A 23,656-nucleotide genomic window follows, 5' to 3' on the forward strand; every position below is an offset into this window, starting at 1 on the left:
CCGAGATTATGAGCTCATAAACTGGATGTAATTTGTTTTGCTTGATGGCAGTTTCCAGCCACCATCTTAATGACTGCTTCTGTTAATCAATAAATTTCGATTTTTATAAAAAAAAAAATGGAACAGGAAATAATAAAAAGAGCTGATTGAGTATAGAAACTTTGCAATAAATTAGGTACGTGTCAGGATAGAAACTTTGCAATAAATTAGCTTCTGTTAATCAATAAATTAGGTACGTGTCAGGATAGAAACTTTGCAGCGATCGTCAATCGCCCGTGTAATAAGCTAAAAATTGCTGCCAGATTTTGGTTTTGATTACAAAGCGAAGGCTTCCATAACATAAAATTCAAAATCCAAATTACTAGTAAATCGTAAATTCGAAAAACAAATGATTTTATACTCCATGATTTTACCCTCGGAAAAACAATTTCTTGGAATTTTCATCTCACATTACTTGGTGACAACCACTAGCAGTGCTTCGAAGTTTTTCGAAGAGCTGCCATTTGACACTGCATCCAAAGCAAGATGTTGGAGGTGTTCAACGTTCTTCCGCATTTTTTCTCCTTCTTCGGTTGACAAAATAAGTTTTATAGCTTTGGTTACTCCATCTTTAGTTATCGTCCCTCCTTCAATCCCAACACCAATTTTCCATATAGCCTCTACAGTCCTTGTGTTCAAGGCTTGATCCCCGAAGAAAGGCCTACAAATCATGGGCACGCATCCAACAATACTCTCTGAAATCGAATTCCATCCAGCATGTGTAAGAAACACTCCAGTTGCATTGTGTTGCAAGACTTTTAACTGTGGAGTCCATGAGACTACTTTTCCCTTCTCCTTAGTCCTTTCTAAGAACCCTTCAGGCAATTTTGCCTCAGGATTGTCTCTAAATGACCAAAGAAATGGCGAATCGCATTCCTCTAGTGCTTCTGCTAACTCTGCTAACTCATGAGGTGGTGGCATTATCATACTTCCAAAACAAACGTACAAGACTGAGCCTCGTTTCTGCTTGTCCAGCCACTCTAGGCAACATTGTGGATCGGACATAACAGGATCTGGAGATGTCAACACTAAGGGACCAACTTCAAGAAAATTATGAAGTCTTGACTGGAGCTGATTCACCACATCAGGGTCTAATTTCTCCCACGAGCTTAATACACCAGCAGCTGCTCGTGGTAACATTTTTCCCATTTTATACAATATTGCTGGGATTCCTGGTTTTTCGTCTTCATAGAGCAGTTCTTTAGGTATATCAGCAGCTCGTATTTCAGAAAAACCTGGAAGAAAGTCCATGGTTCTATCTTCCGGTACTCCTTCAAAAATGAAACATGAAATTAAATAGTTAACAGATTAGCAAGAAGGACGTAGAAAGTAAGCTAAGCAGAGAATGAAAGAAATACATTTCATTTAAACTTACAATTCTATGGTTTAGGCCATTTTCACTCAAGTATTTGAGCTAAATTGGATCATAAAAATTAATAAGGAAATAAAAGGGTCACATTGTTCACTGCAGAGATTTTGCATCTTTGAAACGCTCTTGAATTCACTTGTCAGCCATGGAAAAAGTAATCCTTCATGCTTAACTTTACTGTCTCATATCAAATGCTACAGAGGAGTATCCCCTTGATCTAAAATCATTACCATTATTTGCGTTTCAGGCCTTTAAGACGGCTACATGTTTTGTTCAAATATCCTTCACTTAAGTGGCTAAGGCCATGCCTAGTTTTGGCAAGGCCCAAGTCTAGGTTCTAATTTCTTACCCTAAATTTAGTGTGTTCATTAATAAATCAACTTTCTTTACAATTTAGGCCCACGTCTAGGTTCTAATTTCTTACCCTTAATTTAGTGTGTTCATTAATGAATCGACTTTCTTTACAATTTATTTGGAATAATTCTCGACTTAAATTAAATTTAATTATATTGTTTTACTTAAATTTAATTGATAAATAAATTGAATTCACAATAAGATAAAATTCAATTCATTTTATTTCTAATATTACTCTTATTATATTCATTTTTTTAAAAGATTTTTTTAAAAAATAGAGCATTTTAGAAAAGTTAGTTTTAATATCAATTTTTTTTTAATTGTAAATCAGAATGGTTAATCTATGATTTATTTTTATAGTATTTTTAGAGATTGAATTCAATTCTTAACACTTAAAAAAATTTCAAACATGAGATTTCATTAAAATTTCTTAATTAAATTTAATTCAAAAATTTCCAAACATATGTTAAAATGTTAGTATCTATGCACATTAATAAGCTGTGAGTTATTATCATATGGTTTTATTCTTGTTAATAGATAAAATTCTTGAAAAAGGTTTAGAGCACCTCATTAAGCTAATGAACATTAAGATTTCATAATTAAAATTTTGATTTGCATATATGAAGAATAATATTTTCTACTTTAATAATCATAATTTTATTTGAATTTAATCATGATTTACTATAATGGTAACATAAGAAAAGGTATATTACAATTATAAATTCTTTTACAAGAGAGAAAACTAAGAAGTTCAAAAAACTTATTTTGAAAAGTATTTTTACAAAAACTAAACGTGAAGAAAATAAATTCAAACCATTTAAATGATACTTTCTTAGAATTTATGAAGAGGGCAATACAGACAGCACAATTAAACATGAATTTTTGTTTTTGAAAATAAATTTATTGATCTTAAAAGATTATAACAGAATTTATTGATAATTTGTTATTTCAAAGTAAACTTATTAGTAAGTATGTTCCACTTACCAAGCCATTCATACCATCTTTAATATAAAATTGACCCAAAAAACAACTATAATTTATTCTGCAAATAATGTTATTTCTGTCTCAAAATTAGTGGAGAAGAGAACTTCAAGATATCTTATTGGATCAGTGTCAGCAAATTTTGCTTACGCACTTTTTCTTTATGCGGATCCAAACCCTAATATGGGGCCGGATTCTTTTCCTGAAAATCAAAATTGTGCCTTTTATTTCTTTTCACAATTGATTTATTTTTACTTTGATCGATGTGATATCCATGTGGATGGCAATTGAATGCATAACGACTATATGAATGAATATAAACCTTTAAAATAAGAAACAAGGCTTGAAATCATGCAAATTCGAACATATACTTTATGATCATACCATCAAAAACCTTACCATCGCCTCCCATTTTCTGGCGGACTAGATCGGTTTCAAGATGCAAAAGGAGGGGACGAGGTCCAGCAGTCCAAAGTGGCACCCATGGTACGTGTAATTCGCGTGCAATATCCGCCCCAAACCAAAAGAATGCATCACTGATGATGCAAGTAATTTCCCTCCCAATAACCTGCACGGCCACCTCCATGGCTTGCTTAAAATTCCCGGGGACCGCCTTCAAAAAGTACTCAACCGGCTCATGGGGATTTGCAAATGAAATCATGTAATCCTCAGGTAAACCATCGTTTACATTGTAGGGTTTTATGCTTTCCATCCGCCCTTGATTTGAGAAAATTTTGCTATTGGATTCTTTTGTGCTAAAGAATGAAAACTTCGCTTGCGGAGCCATCGTGGATAGCCTCCTAATGAGGGAAAAGAGGGGAGCAGCATGGGTGGCAAACGGGAATGCTAGCACAGCAATGTGTTTCAAGTCGTTTTTTGCTTCTGACATGGTGATTTAGCTTGTTGTTCTAATGGATACTATTTAGGTTTATGCCCTGTGTTTTCATGCACAATGTGCTTCAGATATTGGTGAACATTTGATGGAGTAGTTGTTACAGAGGAGAAATTAATGAAGATCTGGAGCTAGGTTGATGGCGGATTGAAGGGGAAGGTTGATTGTGTGTATGTGACTATCTTTAGTGGGGAGGTGTTAACGTGCGCACCTAAGAGTTTGCAACAAGTGAAAGGTCGATATGGACGAGGACAGAAATAGTTTGGTAAATGGCCTGGCCTTAATTTTTCTGCTCAACAAAGTTTAACCACCTTTTTACCCAAAATAAGATTATTTTTTTAAAAATAATTTAACCATGAAGAGGTGCGTTTTATCTTATGAACTAAAATAGGATGCTTTATAATTTATATCATGTAAGATCCAACATATAAATACATTATTTACAGTTATCTATTTTTTACTATGTTTGAATCTTGCCATGTTATCTAAGTATTTTTTTTTATGCTGTGTTGTGCTTAATTATATGATGTTATGGGACAATTGAATTTATAACTAATATATTATTTAAATCAAAATTGTATTTTATCTTTTTTTAATGTTTATATTTCTTTTAATGTTATAAATATTGATAATTATACCATAAATATTATACAATTTTTCAATCTTGTAGAACTAATTTATTTATACATTGACTAAATTATAAAACCTTGAAGAAATAAATATCCTTTTAAATGAAAAAGTTTCAAAATGTTCATCTTAAATCATATAACTTTTTTTAATGTCCCTATATTTAGTGCAAGTTAGGATTGTGTCATTGTTAAAGAATCATCTCAACCTTAAAGTTTAAATTTTTAGATGAGATCCCAAAATATAATTTATATTATTTTTTAATACATTTTATTTTTATCAAATAAATAAGGATAGTAAGATTTAAACTCGTGACCACTTGGTTATCAGGATTCTGATACCATATTAAAGAATCAATTCAACTCAAAAATTTAATCTTTTAAGTTGAGATGGTTCTTTAAAAATCATCAATAAAAAGATTAATACACAAGTGTCAAAAATTAATACACAAGTACCCATAGATTTAATAAAAAATTTATTAAATTCATGATATATGCAAAATATAAAAACTATTTAAATTAAAAAATTTTGGTGATTTCAAGAAATGTTAAACCATGCAATATTTTTTTTTGTATTTTTCTTTTTTATTAAAAATACAATCATGATTTTTTTGGAGAAAGTTGGCAGTTCAATTTAAAACATAAATGCATTTTTTTTGTTTTTATATTTTCTTAAAAACAAAAACTAGTTTATTTAATACCGGAAAAATATCTTATATATAAGTTCATAATTTAAAATATTAAATTTAAAAAGATGAAAAAATAAAATGAAAAATACAAATGGTGCAGCTTGCAGCCAACGAAGGTATTCTCCAGATCAGTCAAGGAGGATTAATTTACTGTTGCTCTTGGTTTGCTTCCATCAAGAAACTGAAGGTAAACTGCTTTGTTTTTATATTTTCTGCCCGTCGATTTATATGTTTTTGGCCTGGTTTTAATTAATGCCTGTCTTTTGGAATGAATTCCTTCAAGTCTTTGTCCGATCCTTGTCTGAATACGTAGGAAACATGATATACTTGCAAGATTTCGATCGACCATCGGTCTTTGTTGGGTCTCAGCATCATGAGAAATCACTTTGACAGCCATGCTTCGTGTTGTTAATCCATATTTGCCATGACTGCTCCTTTTCCATTTCTCTTTATCTTTGTGTTCCCAGCTACAGAATTTGGTTTAATCTTCACAGTCTCAAATTTTGTTTTTGTTTTTTTTTTAATTCATGGGTTAAAGACACAAGTCTTGTGTTTGTCGTTTAAAAAGGAAGTTTGGGCTGGCTTTAAAGTGCTTAGATTTGTTTAGCACGGTCCGTGAGCTTGGATTTTCTTTGATGAATGTTGTTTCATTAATTTGGGCTAAATTCTTTGGGTTGTATCCATAGGTTTAGTGGGTTTGGGTTAAGTATACAAATGTTCAAGGAAAAAAAAAGGATAAAAATACATATAATAAAAAAATCAAATTTATGTTAGTATATATTGAGCATCGTGGCCAAGTCACTCTTAAAAGCTATTTTTGCATATTTTTATCCTTGTAATTTTGATTTTTTTTTTTTTTGCAAAGACTATTTTTGGTTTCTCACATTTGTTTTACATCTGATAAATATATTTTTTAGCAGAAACATCTAAAATAAAAAATTTTGGCATCAACACATTAAAATGATCTAAAAATATAAAAAAAATATTAATTAAAAGGAACTCAATTTTTACGAATAACCAAATCAACGAGTTTCTTATTTTTAGAGATCAACATCAAATTTTTCATAAAATGATTTGAAATTAAGTAAAAAAAATGATTAGCTAAAAAATAATAAATAAAGGCAATCAAAAAGACAAATTTAAGAGAAAACACATAGTAAAGATAAACTTTCGTAAGAAAAGATGTTGTAATGTCGACATCGTTTTTTCCTTAAGCATAACTAACAATTTACCTGAATTTCTGGAACCGGTGTATATTTTAGAATTGCTAATTCCTTTTAATTACTACGTGACCACTCATAATTTTTCCCCATATATATTTCTCCTCACCAATTACAAGGAGTCCTGGCCGACATCCACCGAGTACCAGTTTCACTAACCATTTATATGTCTAACTAGTTCAGAATACTTTCCTTTAAGAGATTTTCTCATAAAAGAAAACAATACTAACTACAATAATAGCAAGATCAACTCAAATAATCCATGATCATCATTCTTTACATAAAAAGAAAACTTGATATTTAGATTTGTACGAAGGAAACAGTAGTATGAGAAAAACCCCATCATTCTTTTTGGTGTTTGTATGATGGGGGTTTCCACTGTTAATGTTTAACATAAATGAGAGATATGAAGGGATGAATTTTTCGATGTTGAGAAACGATGTATGAATAATGAAGGGATGACTTTTAGGATTCGAATAAATGGTAGTGTCCTCCTGGGATTGCTTGGGTTAGGGTTTTGTAGGATTCTTATAGAAGAAATAAGGAGGTTTCAAGGTTTGTGAGCTGGTGGAATCTCAGTCCTTCATGTTAAAGAAGGAACTATGACCATTGATTGCATCTAAGTAAAAATATTTGTCATGTTTTACAGTTGTCAAGATGGTTACTTATATCATCCGGGGAATTTCAACAGTTGAGGTGTGAGTTTGTTATGATTTTTTCATGAATTAGATAGTAATATCATGACCATTATTCTGGGTACCTGTGATCTTGATTGATGCAAAGATAAAGGTATTAAAAAGTCTAGAAATAATTTTTAGATTTTAGAATATTTTAAAAAATATATTTTTTTACATAAAATAATTTTGGGGACCTAAAATTAGATTATGATAATTGTCTTTCTCTTTATAATATTTATGATATAAAGTCTTGTAAGGAACTTTAAAAAATAAATTTGTAAAGAAAAAAGGAGTGTAAAAACATTTCCTGGTTGGGAGAAAAATCCATTGAAAAATTTTGATATTAACAAATCAAGAGATAATTATCCTTGTAGATGTTTCAAAAATCAATTATTTTGAAAATCAAGGATTTTTTCTTTATTTTTTAGAATAGTATTGTTATTCAAGTAAGATGACTGTTGTGTGAAAAATATTTAGAATTTTTCCACGTATGGTCGGTGATTGAGTGATCTATATGTGATATGTGATCAAGTAATCTGCCCGTAAATTGTGATTTTGTGACCTTCTCATAACCCATAATCAGGTGAGTCATCTGTAATTTATAATGAGGTAAACTGTTAACAATCTATATGATGGAGTGATTTCTTCATAGTTTATGATTGAGTAACCTTAATGCTGACAGTTTGCTATTAAAATTGTACATGAAAGCAAAGCCATCTCAAGCCAGAAATGAAATCTCAGCAAAGAATCTCACGTGATGCAAAATCATATTTCAAGATGACCCATGGAAAGCCTAACCACTACAGAAGTAATGCTTCTCTCTAGAAAGTTACCCTTCTTATATCTGGGGAGCATCCGGATATTTTCTGGGTTTTGAACTAAAAGAAAAAAAGACGACGACAATATCAAGTGGTGTAGTAGTAGTAAGAAGTTGGAATAAATAAACTCAAATTATAAAGAAATTAGGAACAAAGCTAATTGGTCAAGAGAGCCTTAAACTTACGACCCAATCCAACTACATCCATAATCTCCCCTCGAACTATCATGTCAAAGTAAAACACCATCTCGGGCCGGGTCCTCCGTTCTCAGGCTTTTCATCAATGAAAATTAGGAGGAAGTGGTCGGTCACACACGTATACATCACGTGCTAATTGACGAGGATTAATTGACAGAAGCCTAAGAAAACACTACCGGGGGCAGAGTTTTAAAACCCGGCCTGGTGGCCGGTTCAATTCAAAGCTCGGGTTCCAGGTTTTAACCGGTTCACTAGGTTTTAACCAGGTTACCGGGTTGTCCGGGTTAATTTAGAATTTTTTAAGAAAATCAAAACGATATTATTTTAGTAATAAAAAAAAAGTCAACGGGTTACAATAAGATTTTTTATCCGATCTTGCCGAGTCACGCCGGGTTTTGACTTTTTTTATTTTTTTTTAAATCCAGCCTAGTTCCTGCCCTGAATCTCGGATCAATCCGTTAGGTCGGGCTAGATTTCAAAACTATGACCGAGAGGCCTAAATAATAATAATAAAAGAAAAAAAGAACTGAAAGGTCAGGAGTCTGGTTGGATTTGGTAAGAAAATCATAGATACTTTTCAACCAATAATACATTTAAAGAACACAGAAATAATTAATATATATTCCTTTGAACAACAGCCAAGAGAAAAATTAAATAAAAATGAATCGGAACACTCGAAATCAGTCGAAACCTATTCGTTGATTTTTCGGCTACATTAATTCAAGTGCTTCAATCTCTCCGTTGATTGGGGCAGCATCGAGGATTTGAGCATATAAATATTTCCACGACAACTCTTATCATTGACATTTGTGAAGAACAATGGGCATCTTTGGCCAACAAAAGTGATGACCACATAATAACGTTAGCTCATCAAAAGTCTTCCCAATCATGTCATTGTCTTCTTCTTCTTCTGTTTTTTCGGCAGAGCAAAGATGTTAGAGTATTTCCAGTTTCCCAGCATTAATTATACAAGAAAATCTTCCCCAACATTGAAAAATGTTTAACGTGTTGTGTTCTTATTGGGCTTCGGCAAAGCTGGATATGTTTAATTAATCAGATCTTGCTTAAATATAAAATTAAGACCCTCAAATATGACAGCTTTCACTTGAACAAGTCTATAATCTGTACATTAGATAGAATCCGGAGTATATACTTGTTTATTTAGCTGGATTAGCTGCATTTGATAACCAATATTATACCTTTTCTATTTATATAATATAAAAAAAAAACGAAAAATATCTTTGCGAAAAAGATTAGTTAAATATTATATTTATTTGATATTGTTGTATTTCTAAAGTATAATTACTTACAATCTAAAATAGATGATTAATACTTAATTTTCTTCGATAATACCGAATCGGGCCATGAACATATTGTCTCAACAGAAGATAAACGATGAGATTTCAATTTATCTCATTAAAAACATTCAAATTTAATATCTTGAATTGTTTGAGGTATTTTTTAATTGAAAATATATTAAAATAATTTTTTTATATTTTTAATATATTAAAATCATTGAAAAACATTTAAAAAAACATGAATTTATGTTTTTTTCAGTTAAAATAAAATTTTAAAAACACTTTAACAAATAAAATCTAAATAGAACCTCTCTTTTTTTTTGTTTTTTTTATCTTTTTCCTTCCACCCTAAACTTGTGTTTCTCTGTGTCGTCTTGTCAAAATGAGGGGTGTGGAGGTGCACTTGAAAGAGAAACAGGGGGGCTCCCCCGAAATTATGAAATTGTAGAAAGAAAAACTTATGTCCTCCACGAAAACAAATGTGGCAATCATTATCGAACATGGGTGCCACCCTTAGTTGACTTAAATACCCCTTCTGATGTTTCTACCAAATCCTCGTAAATATATAAGTATATAATGACCCCTTCTAAAATTCCCGAATGAAAGGTTAAATTATTTGTTCTGCAAATGCATTCTTGGCATGCTTCCATCGCCATTTTTATCCTTCTCGTTTCTAGCTCTCATGCTGTCATCACCAAACGACCAAATCCCTACCTTAGCACGGCAAACCGATTCTTGGCTCCTCAAAATGCTGTCCGAGCCTCATTGAGGATCCGACCATTAGTGTGGGATGCAAAATTGGAACGTTACGCACAATGGTATGCCAACCAGAGGCGCTCTGACTGTGCGTTAAAGCATTCTAATGGACCTTACGGTGAGAACATCTTTTGGGGTAGTGGCAGTGACTGGACTCCAGCTCAGGCGGCCGTGGCGTGGGTCTCAGAGCGTAAATGTTATGATTACAGGTCTAATTCTTGTGCCCAGGGCGAAGAATGTGGACATTATACTCAAGTTGTGTGGAGGAATACAAGAAGAATTGGGTGTGCTAGAGTGACTTGTTTTGGTGGACGAGGTGTTTTCATGACCTGCAACTATGATCCTCCTGGGAATTACATAGGAGAAAAGCCTTATTGAATGTTTCTTGAAGTCTTTGCGTAGTTGTTTTTCTTTTTGTTTTCTTTTTTCTCTTTTGTGTGGAAATCCAATCTCATGTGATAACTAAATTATATCATATGTATTTATTGTAAAATAAATTTCAATATAACATTAAAAATAATTAGGACAAAAAAAAAAGGGGATTGAATAAAGCAGTACTACTGCTTTTGCCAGTGGCAATTAGATTTTTTTCAATATTAACGTGCGGCTTCTTGTTTTTCGTTGTTCTTCATCATATCCTTTTAGTCTCAGCTTCTCTTCCTTTCACTATAATCTTAATCTTCAATATTTTGGATCCCACGCCTTCATCATTTGTACCTTTAATTTGTGTTGAATATATGTGTGAGTGTGAGTGATAATTATATTTATAAATTAGAAGTGGAAAATGTGAGATGATTGTACGTAAGATAAATCCATAATCTTTTCAATTTAGACCTTTAAATTATAATTAGAGTTCTTATTGTGTGTAAATTCTATTTAATAATTATAAATAATGCAACTTTAGATGAAAGAGTGGTAGAGTGGAGTTACTACCATGTAAAGGAATTTAACAGAGTAATTAACATCAACCCACCCATTAAATAAGTTAACCAACCACCCGGCTATTAAAACATCAACTCACCCATCAAATAAGAGAACCAACCACCAGACTTACATGCACCCCGCTTTAAGTTATTCTACTTTTTAAATTGTTTTTTTTAAGATTAATATTTTCAAGATATTTTTTAATAATTTTGATATATTGATGTAAAACATAAAAAAAATTTAAAAAAATTATTTTAATGTAATTTTAATTAAAAATTATTTTTAAAAATATCATGCATCACATTACGGAACATGATAAGTACAAGGTAAAATATGTGATTTCTATGTAAGAAGCACAATTGATGTCACATTGCGGCTTTTAACCTATGGTATCAACATAATTGTCATTCACAACTAAGTTTTGATTTGGTAAATGTTATGAGTAATCCAATCATTGGCTTGAATCACTTTTTAATTTTATGAAATGCTAAAATGATAACATTCTAATTGATTGGTTAGGTTAAAATAAGTTACGCTAACTTGATCAGGTCTGTTGGATTTTAATCAAGTCAACTAGATCTAAATCTAAGTAAATCAACTTTTTAGTTGATTTAATTTTAAATTTGATCATGGTTAGGTCCTCGATAATGAGTTTTTTATATCAACCTGTTGGTCGGGTTAGGTTTAACAACTATAGGTACTAATAGGGTTATCTCCATCATAAATAAATGGAATTTTGAGTAAAGAAATCATAGTTGTTAAACTCGACTCGATCAAATCTCTCGATCACACAATTATGAGTCAATCCCTAGGATTAGTGGGTTGATCTAGTAGATCAATTATAATGATAAATTATATATATTGAATATTAAAATTAAATATTTTTATATATGTTGGTCTTCGCTGGTTGTAAAAGTTTTTAGTTAATAAAATAACATCAAAGTTTTAAATCATATTATCAATTTTTTTTTAATAAATTAACTTTTGACTCAACTGGTTTTAATAAATTCAATTTAGTTTTACCAAATTAAATAAATTTATCCAAATCAAATCCTTATTCAACTCAACTTTAATAGTTACTCAAATAAGACATTAAATCATCGTATGTATTTCTAAGTATCCATATGACAACTATAAGAGAAATGGCTCACGCTTTGTATTTCATTTTTTGAAGTGGACCATATATTAACTGAAAAATTTATTAGGTTGTCCTTTGCATTGCGATGATGATGATATAAAAAAAAAAGTGTAAACTCGAAGGCAAATAATAATGATGATATAAAATAAAATGTATAGTTGGCTCTTCTCGGCCTAACCAAGTAACATTCTTGATTGGACCTAACCGAACCGAGTCCCACACCAAATTTAAGAGGTTCGAGGCCTAGCCGAGTTCTTTATCTCTCATCCCTATCTCTTGTTATTTATTAAAAGCTATAATTTTATATGAAAAAATAAAATTGCCACCGTGAGTAGCTAGAATATTTTTCCTATATAATTTTTAGATTTTTTTATATTTATCTAGCTATATATATCACATGTTTTAGCAACAACAAAAAAAGATTTTATTATCTCAAGAAAGAGAAAAATATCCAACTCTTTATGTACTCATTATTTTTAGATGATATCTATCTAAATCATAATTTGACTTCAACATCAGAAGGTTTTCGTAGGTAATGCCCTCATTTGTCTTGTTGTTGCCCGTTAGAAAAGCCTACATCCAATTAATGAAGTTTTCTCAAGCATCATCATGTTGCAACAGGAATACTTTCAATGATTGCCCAAAATTAGATGAACCTTCCGGGCATAACCCAAATTTTACCTTGTTACTGAATATAACGACGTGCGACCAATGCACTTTTTTTTCTTCTTTCGAGAAGAGTGTTTGGTGGAACTTCATGACCAATCTCTTGGACTGATTATGATTATGTATTTTTTTTTTGTTTTTTTATTAATATGCATTTATTTATATATTTCTTATACCCCTGATTGAGATTGCCTCCCTAAAAGCCAAGAAGGCAGTAATTGCAGAGGCTTAACAACCCTCATGGTGAATAAATCAATATTAATTTATGCAATTTATCCTCATCAAATAACTTCATAAACCTTGTTGCTACCCAATTTTTGACCCATGTTTTGATAAATTTTCAGAAAAATCCAAAAATAGCAAAAAAACATTGAAAATCCAAAAAAATACATTTTTAATACATTTGCATCGTTTTTAGCATTTTTAGCATCGTCTCAAAATAATTTAAATTTTCAAAGGTCTTTCGAACGCGTTCAACTTTTAACGCGTTAATTTTAATTTTCCTCATTGAGTCGACGTTGATATTGCTCGTTTTCAAAAATACAAAAAAATTAAAGAAAATCAAATTTAAAAAAAAAAGAAAATTGAGGAATCAATTTTGAGGCCCAAACAATATTTTACCTATGTATAGAGAATTTTGAATATTGGAGGGGGAGGCAACCAGCCGCTCCCCCTGGCCCAAGACCATTGGATCCCTCTCTTTCGGCTGAAAATCAGGAGCTTAGGTCTTCTTTTCCTTTTTTCCAGCCGACAACAGGCCCCACCCCAAGGGAACCCCTATTTCTTGTCATCTCCAGCTACACACCAGGGAGGGATTTTGCCAGATTTTGCCAGATTTTTCTTCTTCCTGACAGCCGTGGGCAGGGGCCCACGGCTCCCCAATCTCACTTCCTTCTCTCACAGAAACTATCCGCCGCTGCCCCCGGCTCTAATTTTTTTTCCCCTCTCCCGGCTGGTCACAGCTGCCCCACGCCATTTCCTTCTCCCTCAGCCACACACCCGACAGAAACCAGAGAGAGCAGGGGCGGCCGGAAGCCTCCTTCTCCCTGCTCACAAAGGCCGGTCGCCCCCCCCGCTTCACTTTCAAACCCCATTTTCATTCATATTTTCCAAGCCGCCGCTCCTTTGGAAAACAAAACCAACACCCTTCTTCCCCTCACAGGAGCAAAACCTTCTCCCCCTCAGCCATGGCCTCTCCCCTTCTCCAAGACCGCAGCTCCATTTTTCTTTTCCAGCAACACACACGAACACCCCCCACACACAACCCATCTTTCCCAGCGTCTTCTCCCAAACCAGAGAACCAGCCACCGCTGATCTCCCTCCCTCATCCCCACACAAGCAGCCACCTCTTCCTCTGTTTTCTTCCCCAAAACCGTTCCCCCGCTTTGTGAGTTTTGCTCCCAAAGCCAGCAGGCCGGCCCCTCCGCTGGCTGTCGTTCTCCCTCGCGGCCAAGCAACACCGCCGCCCACCGACACAGGAGATCAAACGCAGCTCCAGCCTCCAAGCCTCAGCCGTCAGCCACATCTAAAGCCCCTGCCCCAACACCAGTGTTCCCTTTTCTCCTTGCTCTCTCGGTCAGCCGCCGTCCTCTCTCTCTCAGCCACCGAGAACACCGCCTTCCAGCCCACAGCTGACAGATCTTCCCTCTTCCACCGGCCGCAGGCCACGGTCTCCCTCATCAGCACAGACGCGACAAAGCTTCCCCAAGCGGCGGCCGAACAGCAGCAACCAGCAACCTCTTCGTCTCCTTCAACCAGCGACGCCGACCGGTCAACTGCCTCCCCTCTCCACCGCAGCTCTAACAGCCAGAGCAAAGCGACACCCACAGACTCAGATCTGTTCGCCTTCATCCCCAGCAACCAGTAGAGAACACCAACAGAGAAGAGGGCGAAACCGAGAGGGGAGAAGATCTAAAACGGTGAAGAGAGAAAGAACAAACAGATTGAAATCAAAGAAAAAATTTAAAATCGACTGCTGTGTGTGTTTCTTTTCTTGTCCTGCAGGTCACCGACGGTTTAGGAAGACAGAAGAAGAAGAAGCCGTTCGGGATAGGCTATTTCCAAGCTCTCTCACGGCGGCGCGTGAACCCACGCGCCGCCAGTGGCGGGTGGCGCGTGGGAGAGACGCGCTGCCAGTGTTCACCTGTTCAGAGACCCGTCTCAGCACTGCATGCAATTTCAAAAAGCTTCTCCAGCACTGTTATGGATTTTTTTGGGGGGTTTATTTTGTAATTTTTTTGAATTGTTTAATATTCTTAAAATTGTTTAATGTATTGTTTTGATTTATTTTGAATTTTGGTGATTTGTAAGATGTTAATAGTGAGGATGTAAAAAAGAAAAGAAAAGAAAAAATATAGTGAAAGTGTATGTTTGTGTATTTTTTTTTTTTTATGTAATTGAATCAAAGAAAAAATGAATTTAATATTTGAATTTATATGCACAAATATCTAAAGGACAGATAAAAATCATGTTGTATTTCCCATAAAAATGTAGAACATGCATCTACATATATTTTGGGAACGAATAACTGATTTATCAAAGCCTTAGAATTGGGCTAAAATTTTATTTTTAAAACGCATTAAGTCCACGAAGCAGCTTACCTCAGGTAGGGTGTGTTAGGGGTGCTAATACCTTTCCTAACCACAACCAGTCCCTTACCCGTGAATCTCTGACGAGACCAGTACACCCGGGTTTCCTAGTAGCCCTCAATTAAATACTAGGTGGCGACTCCAACGAACCAAGCAAACGCATAACAAAAGATAAAATCGCCAGCCGATGCCGCGCTGATTTTTTATGACGTGCGACAGAATGGCGACTCCACTGGGGAAGGTATTGTTTCTGACGATATTGGACTAAGCTTTGTGTATTTGATGTGTTTATGTTTTTGCATTTTTGTTTTGTTTTATTTTTGTTTTATTCATGCATTGTATAGATTTGTTTCATGCATCACATATTTTAATTTTTTAGCACACACAAGCTTCAGGTTAGGAGGGGGACTAGCAGCTTACCTTATGACTTTTAGTCAAGGTTTAAGTTTGTGTAAACCCCAACTCTTCGTTGAGTGCTTAGACTGGTAATAGTTGGACATGTGCCATCTCATTGCCTACAAGCCCCTATATTGCCTTCAAGAGGGTAATCACTAGGACAACAAGAGACCATTTTTAGAGATTAAGTAGTAAACCTACCTTTTGTCTCACTTAAAAAGATTAGAACCTGCCTTTAGGATGTGTGCTCTGTATATATTGTTTTGCATCAGGGCAAACCCTTCTTGAAGCATCTTGAACTCAAGACTTTTGGGTGACCCAATGGCCGTCACTCAGAAAATTTTCATTGTAGAGTTTGGGCAAGAATCAAGATTCTTGTTTCATCATACAAGAGTTACGACCATATGTCACCCCTCGAAGGGCGAGTTCTTCATATAGTTTACATGTTCATACATTTATCATGCATGTACCGGGAGGAAAAATAGGTTCTCCCATCTGAGTTGTGCTCCACGTGATTGAAAAAAAGACGATGGAAATGAAGAAAGATGTCAGAGAGAGGCATAGAGTCAAAAGAAAGTTGAGAGCATCAAAGGGGAAGTAGCTAGGCTCAGATCTGCCTGAACAAGTGTAGAACATCAAATGGAAAGGGAATGTCTACACAGTCTTCTGTGGGAACACTGCTTGTCCATGTCCCATTGAAGTTACACCTCCTCTTTTCAGTCTTGAATAATTGCAGCAATGCCTTCAGTCATCAGCTAATGACAACCTTTGTTCTTGTTCAGTTGCACTGATAATTATTCATCGCCTCCGTATCTGCTAATGGAACCAAATAACTACTAGCCTTCTGTGCATGGTGTATTAGCCTTCTTTGACGTTACCCCAACTGTTAGCTCAATTCCAGTTCAGCGGCACAAGATGTAAAAAAAAAAAAAACTGAAAAAAAAACCATGATTCGACCCTGAACTTCTACGTTGCAGAGCTCTCTCTGTAGATATTTCTTTGTGGATCTGCCAATGGGGAACGCAAGAGGGGGTGTAGTAGTTTCATATTCTTTAAAACTTTCTCTCACCAGTGGCACCAGCAAAACATTGTAGTAGGCAGAAGGGTGAGACTTGGTTTGAAAATGTTAGCAGTCATCAAACTTCAATGTGGCAGAGGTCTCTCTACAAAAATCCGTTTGTGGCTCTGCAAGTGGGGAATGCAAGAGGGGATGCAGTACTTTCATATGCTACAAAACTTTGGCTCATCAGTTTCAGCACTGAAACACTGGAGTAGGCCGAAGAGTCAGACCTAGTCTGAAAACATGAGCAGTCGTCGAACTTTGACGTGGCAGAGCTCTCTCTACAAAAACCTGTTTATGGCTCTGCAAGTGGGGAATTCAAGAGGGGATGTAGTAGTTCTAGACAATGTGAAAAGTTACCCCACCAGCTTCAGCATCGAAACACTGTAGTAGGCAGAAAAGCCAGTCTTGAGCTAGAAAACAGGAGCAAATATAGAACTTCACCGTGGCAGAGCTCTCTCTGCAGAAACCTGTTTGTAGATCTGCAAGTGGAGAATCCAAGAAGGGATGCAGTAGTTTCTGATCATCTATAATTTTCTCTCATCGGTGTTAGCTTGAAAATGCAAAAGAAGGGAAAAGAGACAAACCTCGGCTGAAAAATAGAAAGAAGATTGAAACTTCAACAGAGCAGAGCTCCCTCTACAGGTGTCTGTTTGCTGCACCATCAGTGAGGAATCAAAGAGGAGACAAAGGAGTTTCAGATTCATCAGTTTCTCCTCCAATAAAAACAATGCACATTTCATGCAGTGACAGTGATAGCGCTGCATGATTCTATGCGCTGGCAAGATTACCTAGCTGTTGGAAGGTTTCCAACAATCCACAAAGGACCACAACAACATTGGAAGAATGACATGATGTTGTGAAGATCATCAAAAGAATTGAGCTAGCTGTCAAGATGGGAAAGATTGAAGGATCTGCCATGGATTCCAGAACTGTGAAGAGATGAATCAGGAGATGACTCTGAAAACGGGAAACCATAGTTATGTGGTTTAGTCAAGTCTCACTGTAGCACCAGCTACTCAAGTGTCGTTGCCAAGATTGACATCTTTCTGCCACCCAAGTTGGACTACTAGCATCTGTCAGATTCCAGACTTTTTGCCTGACTCTGTTAAATCCCATGCAACCACTGTTTCTTATGTGATCCAAACAAGAGATTTGAATATCATGGGGGGATTTCAGGCCATTCAGTTGAATAATTGCAAGAATCGAGTCCGCAAATTGGTGAGCAAAAGACCAGAGGAATCTGTGAAGGAGCTTGTCATCGATCATTTTATCGCCAGAACATCCTCAAAATGACGAGTGATCGAAATTGCTCGGTAAACACAGATATTGCCAGAATAGTTGATCCAAGAAGGGCGTTGAACTGTCAATCATGTTGTTATGGAATTTTTGCCATTCTGCATTTTGTTTTGGGGTCACATCTCATCCTTGAACGAAACATGTCTTTTCTTTGTCTTTTTGTTGTTTTGAAATCAAGAGATGCTTCTTTCAAAGGGTATTTTGACAAAAATATTTTTTTGATCAAACTCCAACATACAAAATTAAAGCTAGTCAATCCTGAAGATTAAAAGTGTTTTGATTGCGGAAATGACTTGATGCTTGAAAAGGACATGAGGTGACCAAACAATTTTGAACTCATATCTCCTGAAACTGAACAACACATCATATAACTAAGTTTTAGCAGTATGCATAATGACATGTAGTGGATTCGGTAGTTATGGACTCGTGAATCATGACTCTTACAAGTCCAAATCATTACACTAGATGAGGTCAAAATTTATCGATTCTAACCGACTTTGCTTGAAATGAGAAAAGGCCATCTTCGATATCCCTTCACTTTCTAAAGATTATATCCCTTGCAGTCCTATTTTGAGCCTGGTAAAATATTCTCTTTCAAAAAGAAACCTTGACTAGGATCACACCCCACACTGGGGGCAATGAGAGATATGTTATTAGGAAGGATGAAGACACTGATAGAATCAATGATAAAAGAAAGGCTTAGAATAAAAGCCCAATGATTGAGAAAGGGAGAACAAGAAAAGCCATAGATTGAGGGTCATCCAAGAAAACTTTGAGGAAGGTTATGTAAAAGCAAAAAAAAAAAAAAAAAAGGTGGAAATGAAGGAGAATGCCTATCAATTCTAAGAGGGGCAAAAAAGGTTTCAATGGAAGAAAGACACAACAAATGTCAAAAGTCAACACCAAAAAAATCAAGTTTCATGTCTTTTGGTGTGTCTAGGATAAAGCCTTTAGTGTCTTCAAAATTTTTTAGATTCATTATTCATCAGAGATAAAGTTGGATTAGCATTATGACCTATGTTAAGAGAATTCTGATATTTGAGATAAACAAGGTTATATATCACTTTCTCTACTATGACAACAAGAGAAAGAGAGTTGATGAATAGTTGATGTTGATCTTAGGTCTTTGAAACCCTCAAACACCTATTGAGCTTTGAAAATTCCTTTCTTTCATAGCCATGAACCATAGCCTACATTACGTGCTCTTAAAAGCCCTTTTTAATCAAGTAAACAATTTGAACCGATAAATGGCGCTCTAAAAAACTTGAAGAGTTGTTCTATAAGGGTCGTGACTTCATGGATTAAGCTACTGGTTATTATGCATGCTGATAAAATTGATGCTAAAAAAGAAAACAATCTTTCTTGATGAATCCTCAAGTTTTGACTTGAGCCTTTTGTTTCTTGAAATTCACAGAAGGTCACCTCATTGCAGACCGTGAAAAGATATACCCAAGATCAAAGATTAAAACTGACATAAAGAACCATGGAAAAAGTCATTTTAAACTTACAATGGGTCATTTCTGTTTTCAAAATACAATGACAATCAAAAGACTATATTGAATAGTGTGTGTTGGGTCTTTGACCAAAAAGCTTGATTTTCAAAAGATCTTTTCCAAAACTGATATCTCTTTGATTTCATTTCAACAATTAGACTTGAATTGACATGATCTTTGAAATATGAGATTTGATTCCAGAACAAGAAAGATTGTCGAACAATGAAGAACATCGAGTGAGTCTGCGAAATATTTGACATGAAATGACATCAACTCTTCTCAATACTCCTTGAAAAATTGAGACACCTGGAGGCAATACAGTGGACCCTGAAAAGGAAAACAAGCAGTATTCAGATCAGCTGAGGGCAAAGAAAAATCAGATGATGAGTCGTCAAAGTCCATCAAAGTTATGTTTAGCATCTGACAATGACAAAGAAAAAACTTGTTAAGTATAAACAGATGAACAAGCATTCAGATCATTACTGGGGGCAATGTTGTTCAAAGACAGTCAGTGATTTAGTGAACTTCAGCAGCAATTGATGAGCAACGCTGCACTTGAAGGGCATTTTATTATCTTCATCTTGGGGTTACCCTTTGAAACATGGCTATGACAGATGTTATCTCATAGTTGCATTAGAATGAATGTCAGAAAGATGCACACCACCAAGACTGACTGTGGGACCATATGTTTTGGAGCTCAATGCGCACTTCACCGTATGAATATGGGTGATAACATGAACATCATTGATGATGTCGAGACATTTCTTTCCACTATCTGATTTAACAAGCTGAGAGGAATTCATGAGAAAGACCATTGAGCATACAACGATGAGTCTTTCACTGCAAGCTATGAGATGTATGTCTGGACGACTAGATGATTTCCATGAAGACTGGTGATAACATATACTTGAAGAGTATTGTTTCAGCTTGAGGCAAGTTTATGACTGATTGACAATCATGATGGTGTTGGCACGATGCGCACAATCAATGCGATAACAATTCTCAGGATAATACAGAGGATGAATGATCGGTTAAGATCTTCATGATGAATCAAGCAACACCGCACTTGGGGGCAGAGTCAAGCTTGATAAACAACAAGAGCAGTAATCGTCGTAGACAACCCGAGATGGGCACTGCACTTACATTTGAGTGGAAGGCTAGCATACGAATGAGCCAGTACATGGGAAGAGCAAATAAGGCTTTGGTTAGCAAACAAAGGCACCCTGTGATGATGGAACATCGAAGAGGGGGGACCTATATTTCACATCAGGTAAGGATGCATGCATGTCATCTAACCTCAAAGCATTGCACATATTTGTGATTTGTTACAGAAAGATCCTCAATGAAGTCCAGCAAGATTGTGGACAAAGAAAGAATCATTGAGTTAATGATGACCGAGAATCGGTTTAGATCCTGAAACGAGAAGAGAATGAGATGAACCCTGCCAGTAGGAGAATCTCAAAGAACCGAGGAGATTAACCTCGTCATCAAAAGGAGTCTTCAAGTCAACCTACAACCAGAAAGCGCCAAGTTTGTCAGCCTTATCCTGCCAGGACTGCTCCAACCAAGTCTTTTTGCCAGGTAAGTCACATTCTATCTTTGGGTAGGTCACCCATAATAATGAGACCACTTCATATTTTTCTCATCTTTCATCTGGGTAGGTCACCCATAACAATGAGACCAGTTCATATTTTTTCTATCTTCCATCTGGGTAGGTCACCCATAACAATGAGACCACTTCACATTTTTTCTATCTTCCACCTGGGTAGGTCACCCATTACAATGAGACCACTTCATATTTTTTATATCCTCCACCTGGGTAGGTCACCCATAACAATGAGACCATTTCACATTTTTTTTATCCTCCACCTGGGTAGGTCACCCATTACAATGAGACCACTTCATATTTTTTCTATCTTCCACATGGGTAGGTCACCCATAATAATGAGACCGCTTCATATTTTTCTCATCTTCCATCTGGGTAGGTCACCCATTACAATGAGACCACTTCATATTTTTTATATCCTCCACCTAGGTAGGTCACCCATAACAATGAGACCATTTCACATTTTTTTTATCCTCCACCTGGGTAGGTCACCCATTACAATGAGACCACTTCATATTTTTTTCTATCTTCCACCTGGGTAGGTCACCCATTATAATGAGACCGCACTTCACATTCTTTCCGTTTGGGTAGGTCACCCATCATAATGAGACCGTTTTCCACATTATTTTTCTTGGGTAGGTCACCCATACAATGAGACCATCATTTTTTCTTGGGTTCGTCACCCATACAATGAGACCATCATTTTTTCTGGGGTTCGTCACCCATACAATGAGACCATCATTTTGCTGGGGTTCGTCACCCATACAATGAGACCATCATCATTTTTCTGGGGTTCGTCACCCATACAATGAGACCACCATTTTTCTGGGGTTCGTCACCCATACAATGAGACCATCATTTTTCTTGGGTTCGTCACCCATACAATGAGACCATCATTTTTCTGGGGTTCGTCACCCATACAATGAGACCATCATTTTTTTCTTGGGTTCGTCACCCATACAATGAGACCACCATTTTTCTGGGGTTCGTCACCCATACAATGAGACCATCATTTTTCTGGGGTTCGTCACCCATACAATGAGACCATCATTTTTCTGGGGTTCGTCACCCATACAATGAGACCATCATTTTTTTTTTTTTTTTGGGGGTTCGTCACCCATACAATGAGACCATTTGTTCCACATTCTTTGTTTTGGTTTAATGAGGTCGCCAGATGGGATCTCATGTAGCTTTGGTTAAAGGGAATCGCCAGATGGGATTTCAGGTTGACCGAGCTACACACATTTTTTAGTTCCAGTTGAATGAGGTCGCCAGATGGGATCTCATGTAGCTTTGGTTAAAGGGAATCGCCAGATGGGATTTCAGGTTGACCGAGCTACCACACATTTTTTAAGTTCAAGTTGAACGAGGTCGCCAGATGGGATCTCATGTAGCTTTGGTTAAAGGGAATCGCCAGATGGGATTTCAGGTTGACCGAGCTACCACACATTTTTTTAAGTTCAAGTTGAATGAGGTCGCCAGATGGGATCTCATGTAGCTTTGGTTAAAGGGAATCGCCAGATGGGATTTCAGGTTGACCAAGCTACACACATTTTTTAGTTCCACTTTAATGAGGTCGCCAGATGGGATCTCATGTAGCTTTGGTTAAAGGAAATCGCCAGATGGGATTTCAGGTTGACCGAGTTACACACATTTTTTTAGTTTTGGTTTAATGAGGTCGCCAGATGGGATCTTATTTTGGTTTTGGTTAAAGGGGATCGCCGGACGGGATCTCAGGTTAGCCCAACCACGCAGATTTTGGTTTTGGTTCAAGGAGATCGCCCGATGGGATCTCAGGACAAAACGAAAAAAAAAAAAAAAGATTTTCTTTACAAAGCTTACTATGCAAAACATTGAGGAGTTTTGCTTCGTAAGCATTGTAAAGAGGGGGCATCTGTTGCTACCCAATTTTTGACCCATGTTTTGATAAATTTTCAGAAAAATCCAAAAATAGCAAAAAAACATTGAAAATCCAAAAAAATACATTTTTAATACATTTGCATCGTTTTTAGCATTTTTAGCATCGTCTCAAAATAATTTAAATTTTCAAAGGTCTTTCGAACGCGTTCAACTTTTAACGCGTTAATTTTAATTTTCCTCATTGAGTCGACGTTGATATTGCTCGTTTTCAAAAATACAAAAAAATTAAAGAAAATCAAATTTAAAAAAAAAAGAAAATTGAGGAATCAATTTTGAGGCCCAAACAATATTTTACCTATGTATAGAGAATTTTGAATATTGGAGGGGGAGGCAACCAGCCGCTCCCCCTGGCCCAAGACCATTGGATCCCTCTCTTTCGGCTGAAAATCAGGAGCTTAGGTCTTCTTTTCCTTTTTTCCAGCCGACAACAGGCCCCACCCCAAGGGAACCCCTATTTCTTGTCATCTCCAGCTACACACCAGGGAGGGATTTTGCCAGATTTTGCCAGATTTTTCTTCTTCCTGACAGCCGTGGGCAGGGGCCCACGGCTCCCCAATCTCACTTCCTTCTCTCACAGAAACTATCCGCCGCTGCCCCCGGCTCTAATTTTTTTTCCCCTCTCCCGGCTGGTCACAGCTGCCCCACGCCAT

At 35.9% G+C, this 23,656-nt stretch overlaps 2 protein-coding genes across 3 annotated transcripts; one reads left to right on the plus strand and one right to left on the minus strand.

Annotated features, from left to right (window-relative positions):
* Positions 1–242: 242 nt before the first annotated feature.
* Positions 243–3,859, minus strand: LOC7461598 (flavonoid 3-O-glucosyltransferase). 2 transcript variants are annotated; one of them, XM_024590156.2, is made up of 2 exons: positions 3,128–3,859; positions 243–1,310 (listed from the first exon to the last, which is right to left on the minus strand). In XM_024590156.2, the coding sequence occupies exons 1-2, from the start codon at positions 3,630–3,632 to the stop codon at positions 451–453; spliced, it is 1,365 nt and encodes a 454-aa protein (XP_024445924.1). In that variant the 5' UTR covers positions 3,633–3,859; the 3' UTR covers positions 243–450. The 2 variants fall into 2 exon arrangements, with proteins under 2 accessions (XP_024445924.1, XP_002325073.1); XM_002325037.3 differs by having other exon boundaries at positions 3,143–3,857.
* A 5,867-nt stretch (positions 3,860–9,726) lies between these two features.
* On the plus strand, positions 9,727–10,535 carry LOC7488991 (pathogenesis-related protein PR-1). Its single transcript, XM_002324451.4, has one exon. The coding sequence runs from the start codon at positions 9,788–9,790 to the stop codon at positions 10,292–10,294; it is 507 nt and encodes a 168-aa protein (XP_002324487.1). The 5' UTR covers positions 9,727–9,787; the 3' UTR covers positions 10,295–10,535.
* The last annotated feature ends 13,121 nt before the right edge of the window (positions 10,536–23,656 follow it).

Source organism: Populus trichocarpa, chromosome 18, assembly GCF_000002775.5.
Source record: "Populus trichocarpa isolate Nisqually-1 chromosome 18, P.trichocarpa_v4.1, whole genome shotgun sequence".
In the NCBI taxonomy this organism is placed as follows: domain Eukaryota; kingdom Viridiplantae; phylum Streptophyta; class Magnoliopsida; order Malpighiales; family Salicaceae; genus Populus; species Populus trichocarpa.

Bases quoted from the DNA above. Each gene is read 5' to 3' on its own strand.
- LOC7461598 (XM_024590156.2), bottom strand. From the start codon at position 3,632: ATGTCAGAAGCAAAAAACGACTTGAAACACATTGCTGTGCTAGCATTC. The intron at 1,311-3,127 runs GTATGATCATAA...TCATTTTTGAAG, and splicing joins CGATGGTAAGGTTTTTGATG to GAGTACCGGAAGATAGAACC.
- LOC7488991 (XM_002324451.4), top strand. From the start codon at position 9,788: ATGCATTCTTGGCATGCTTCCATCGCCATTTTTATCCTTCTCGTTTCT.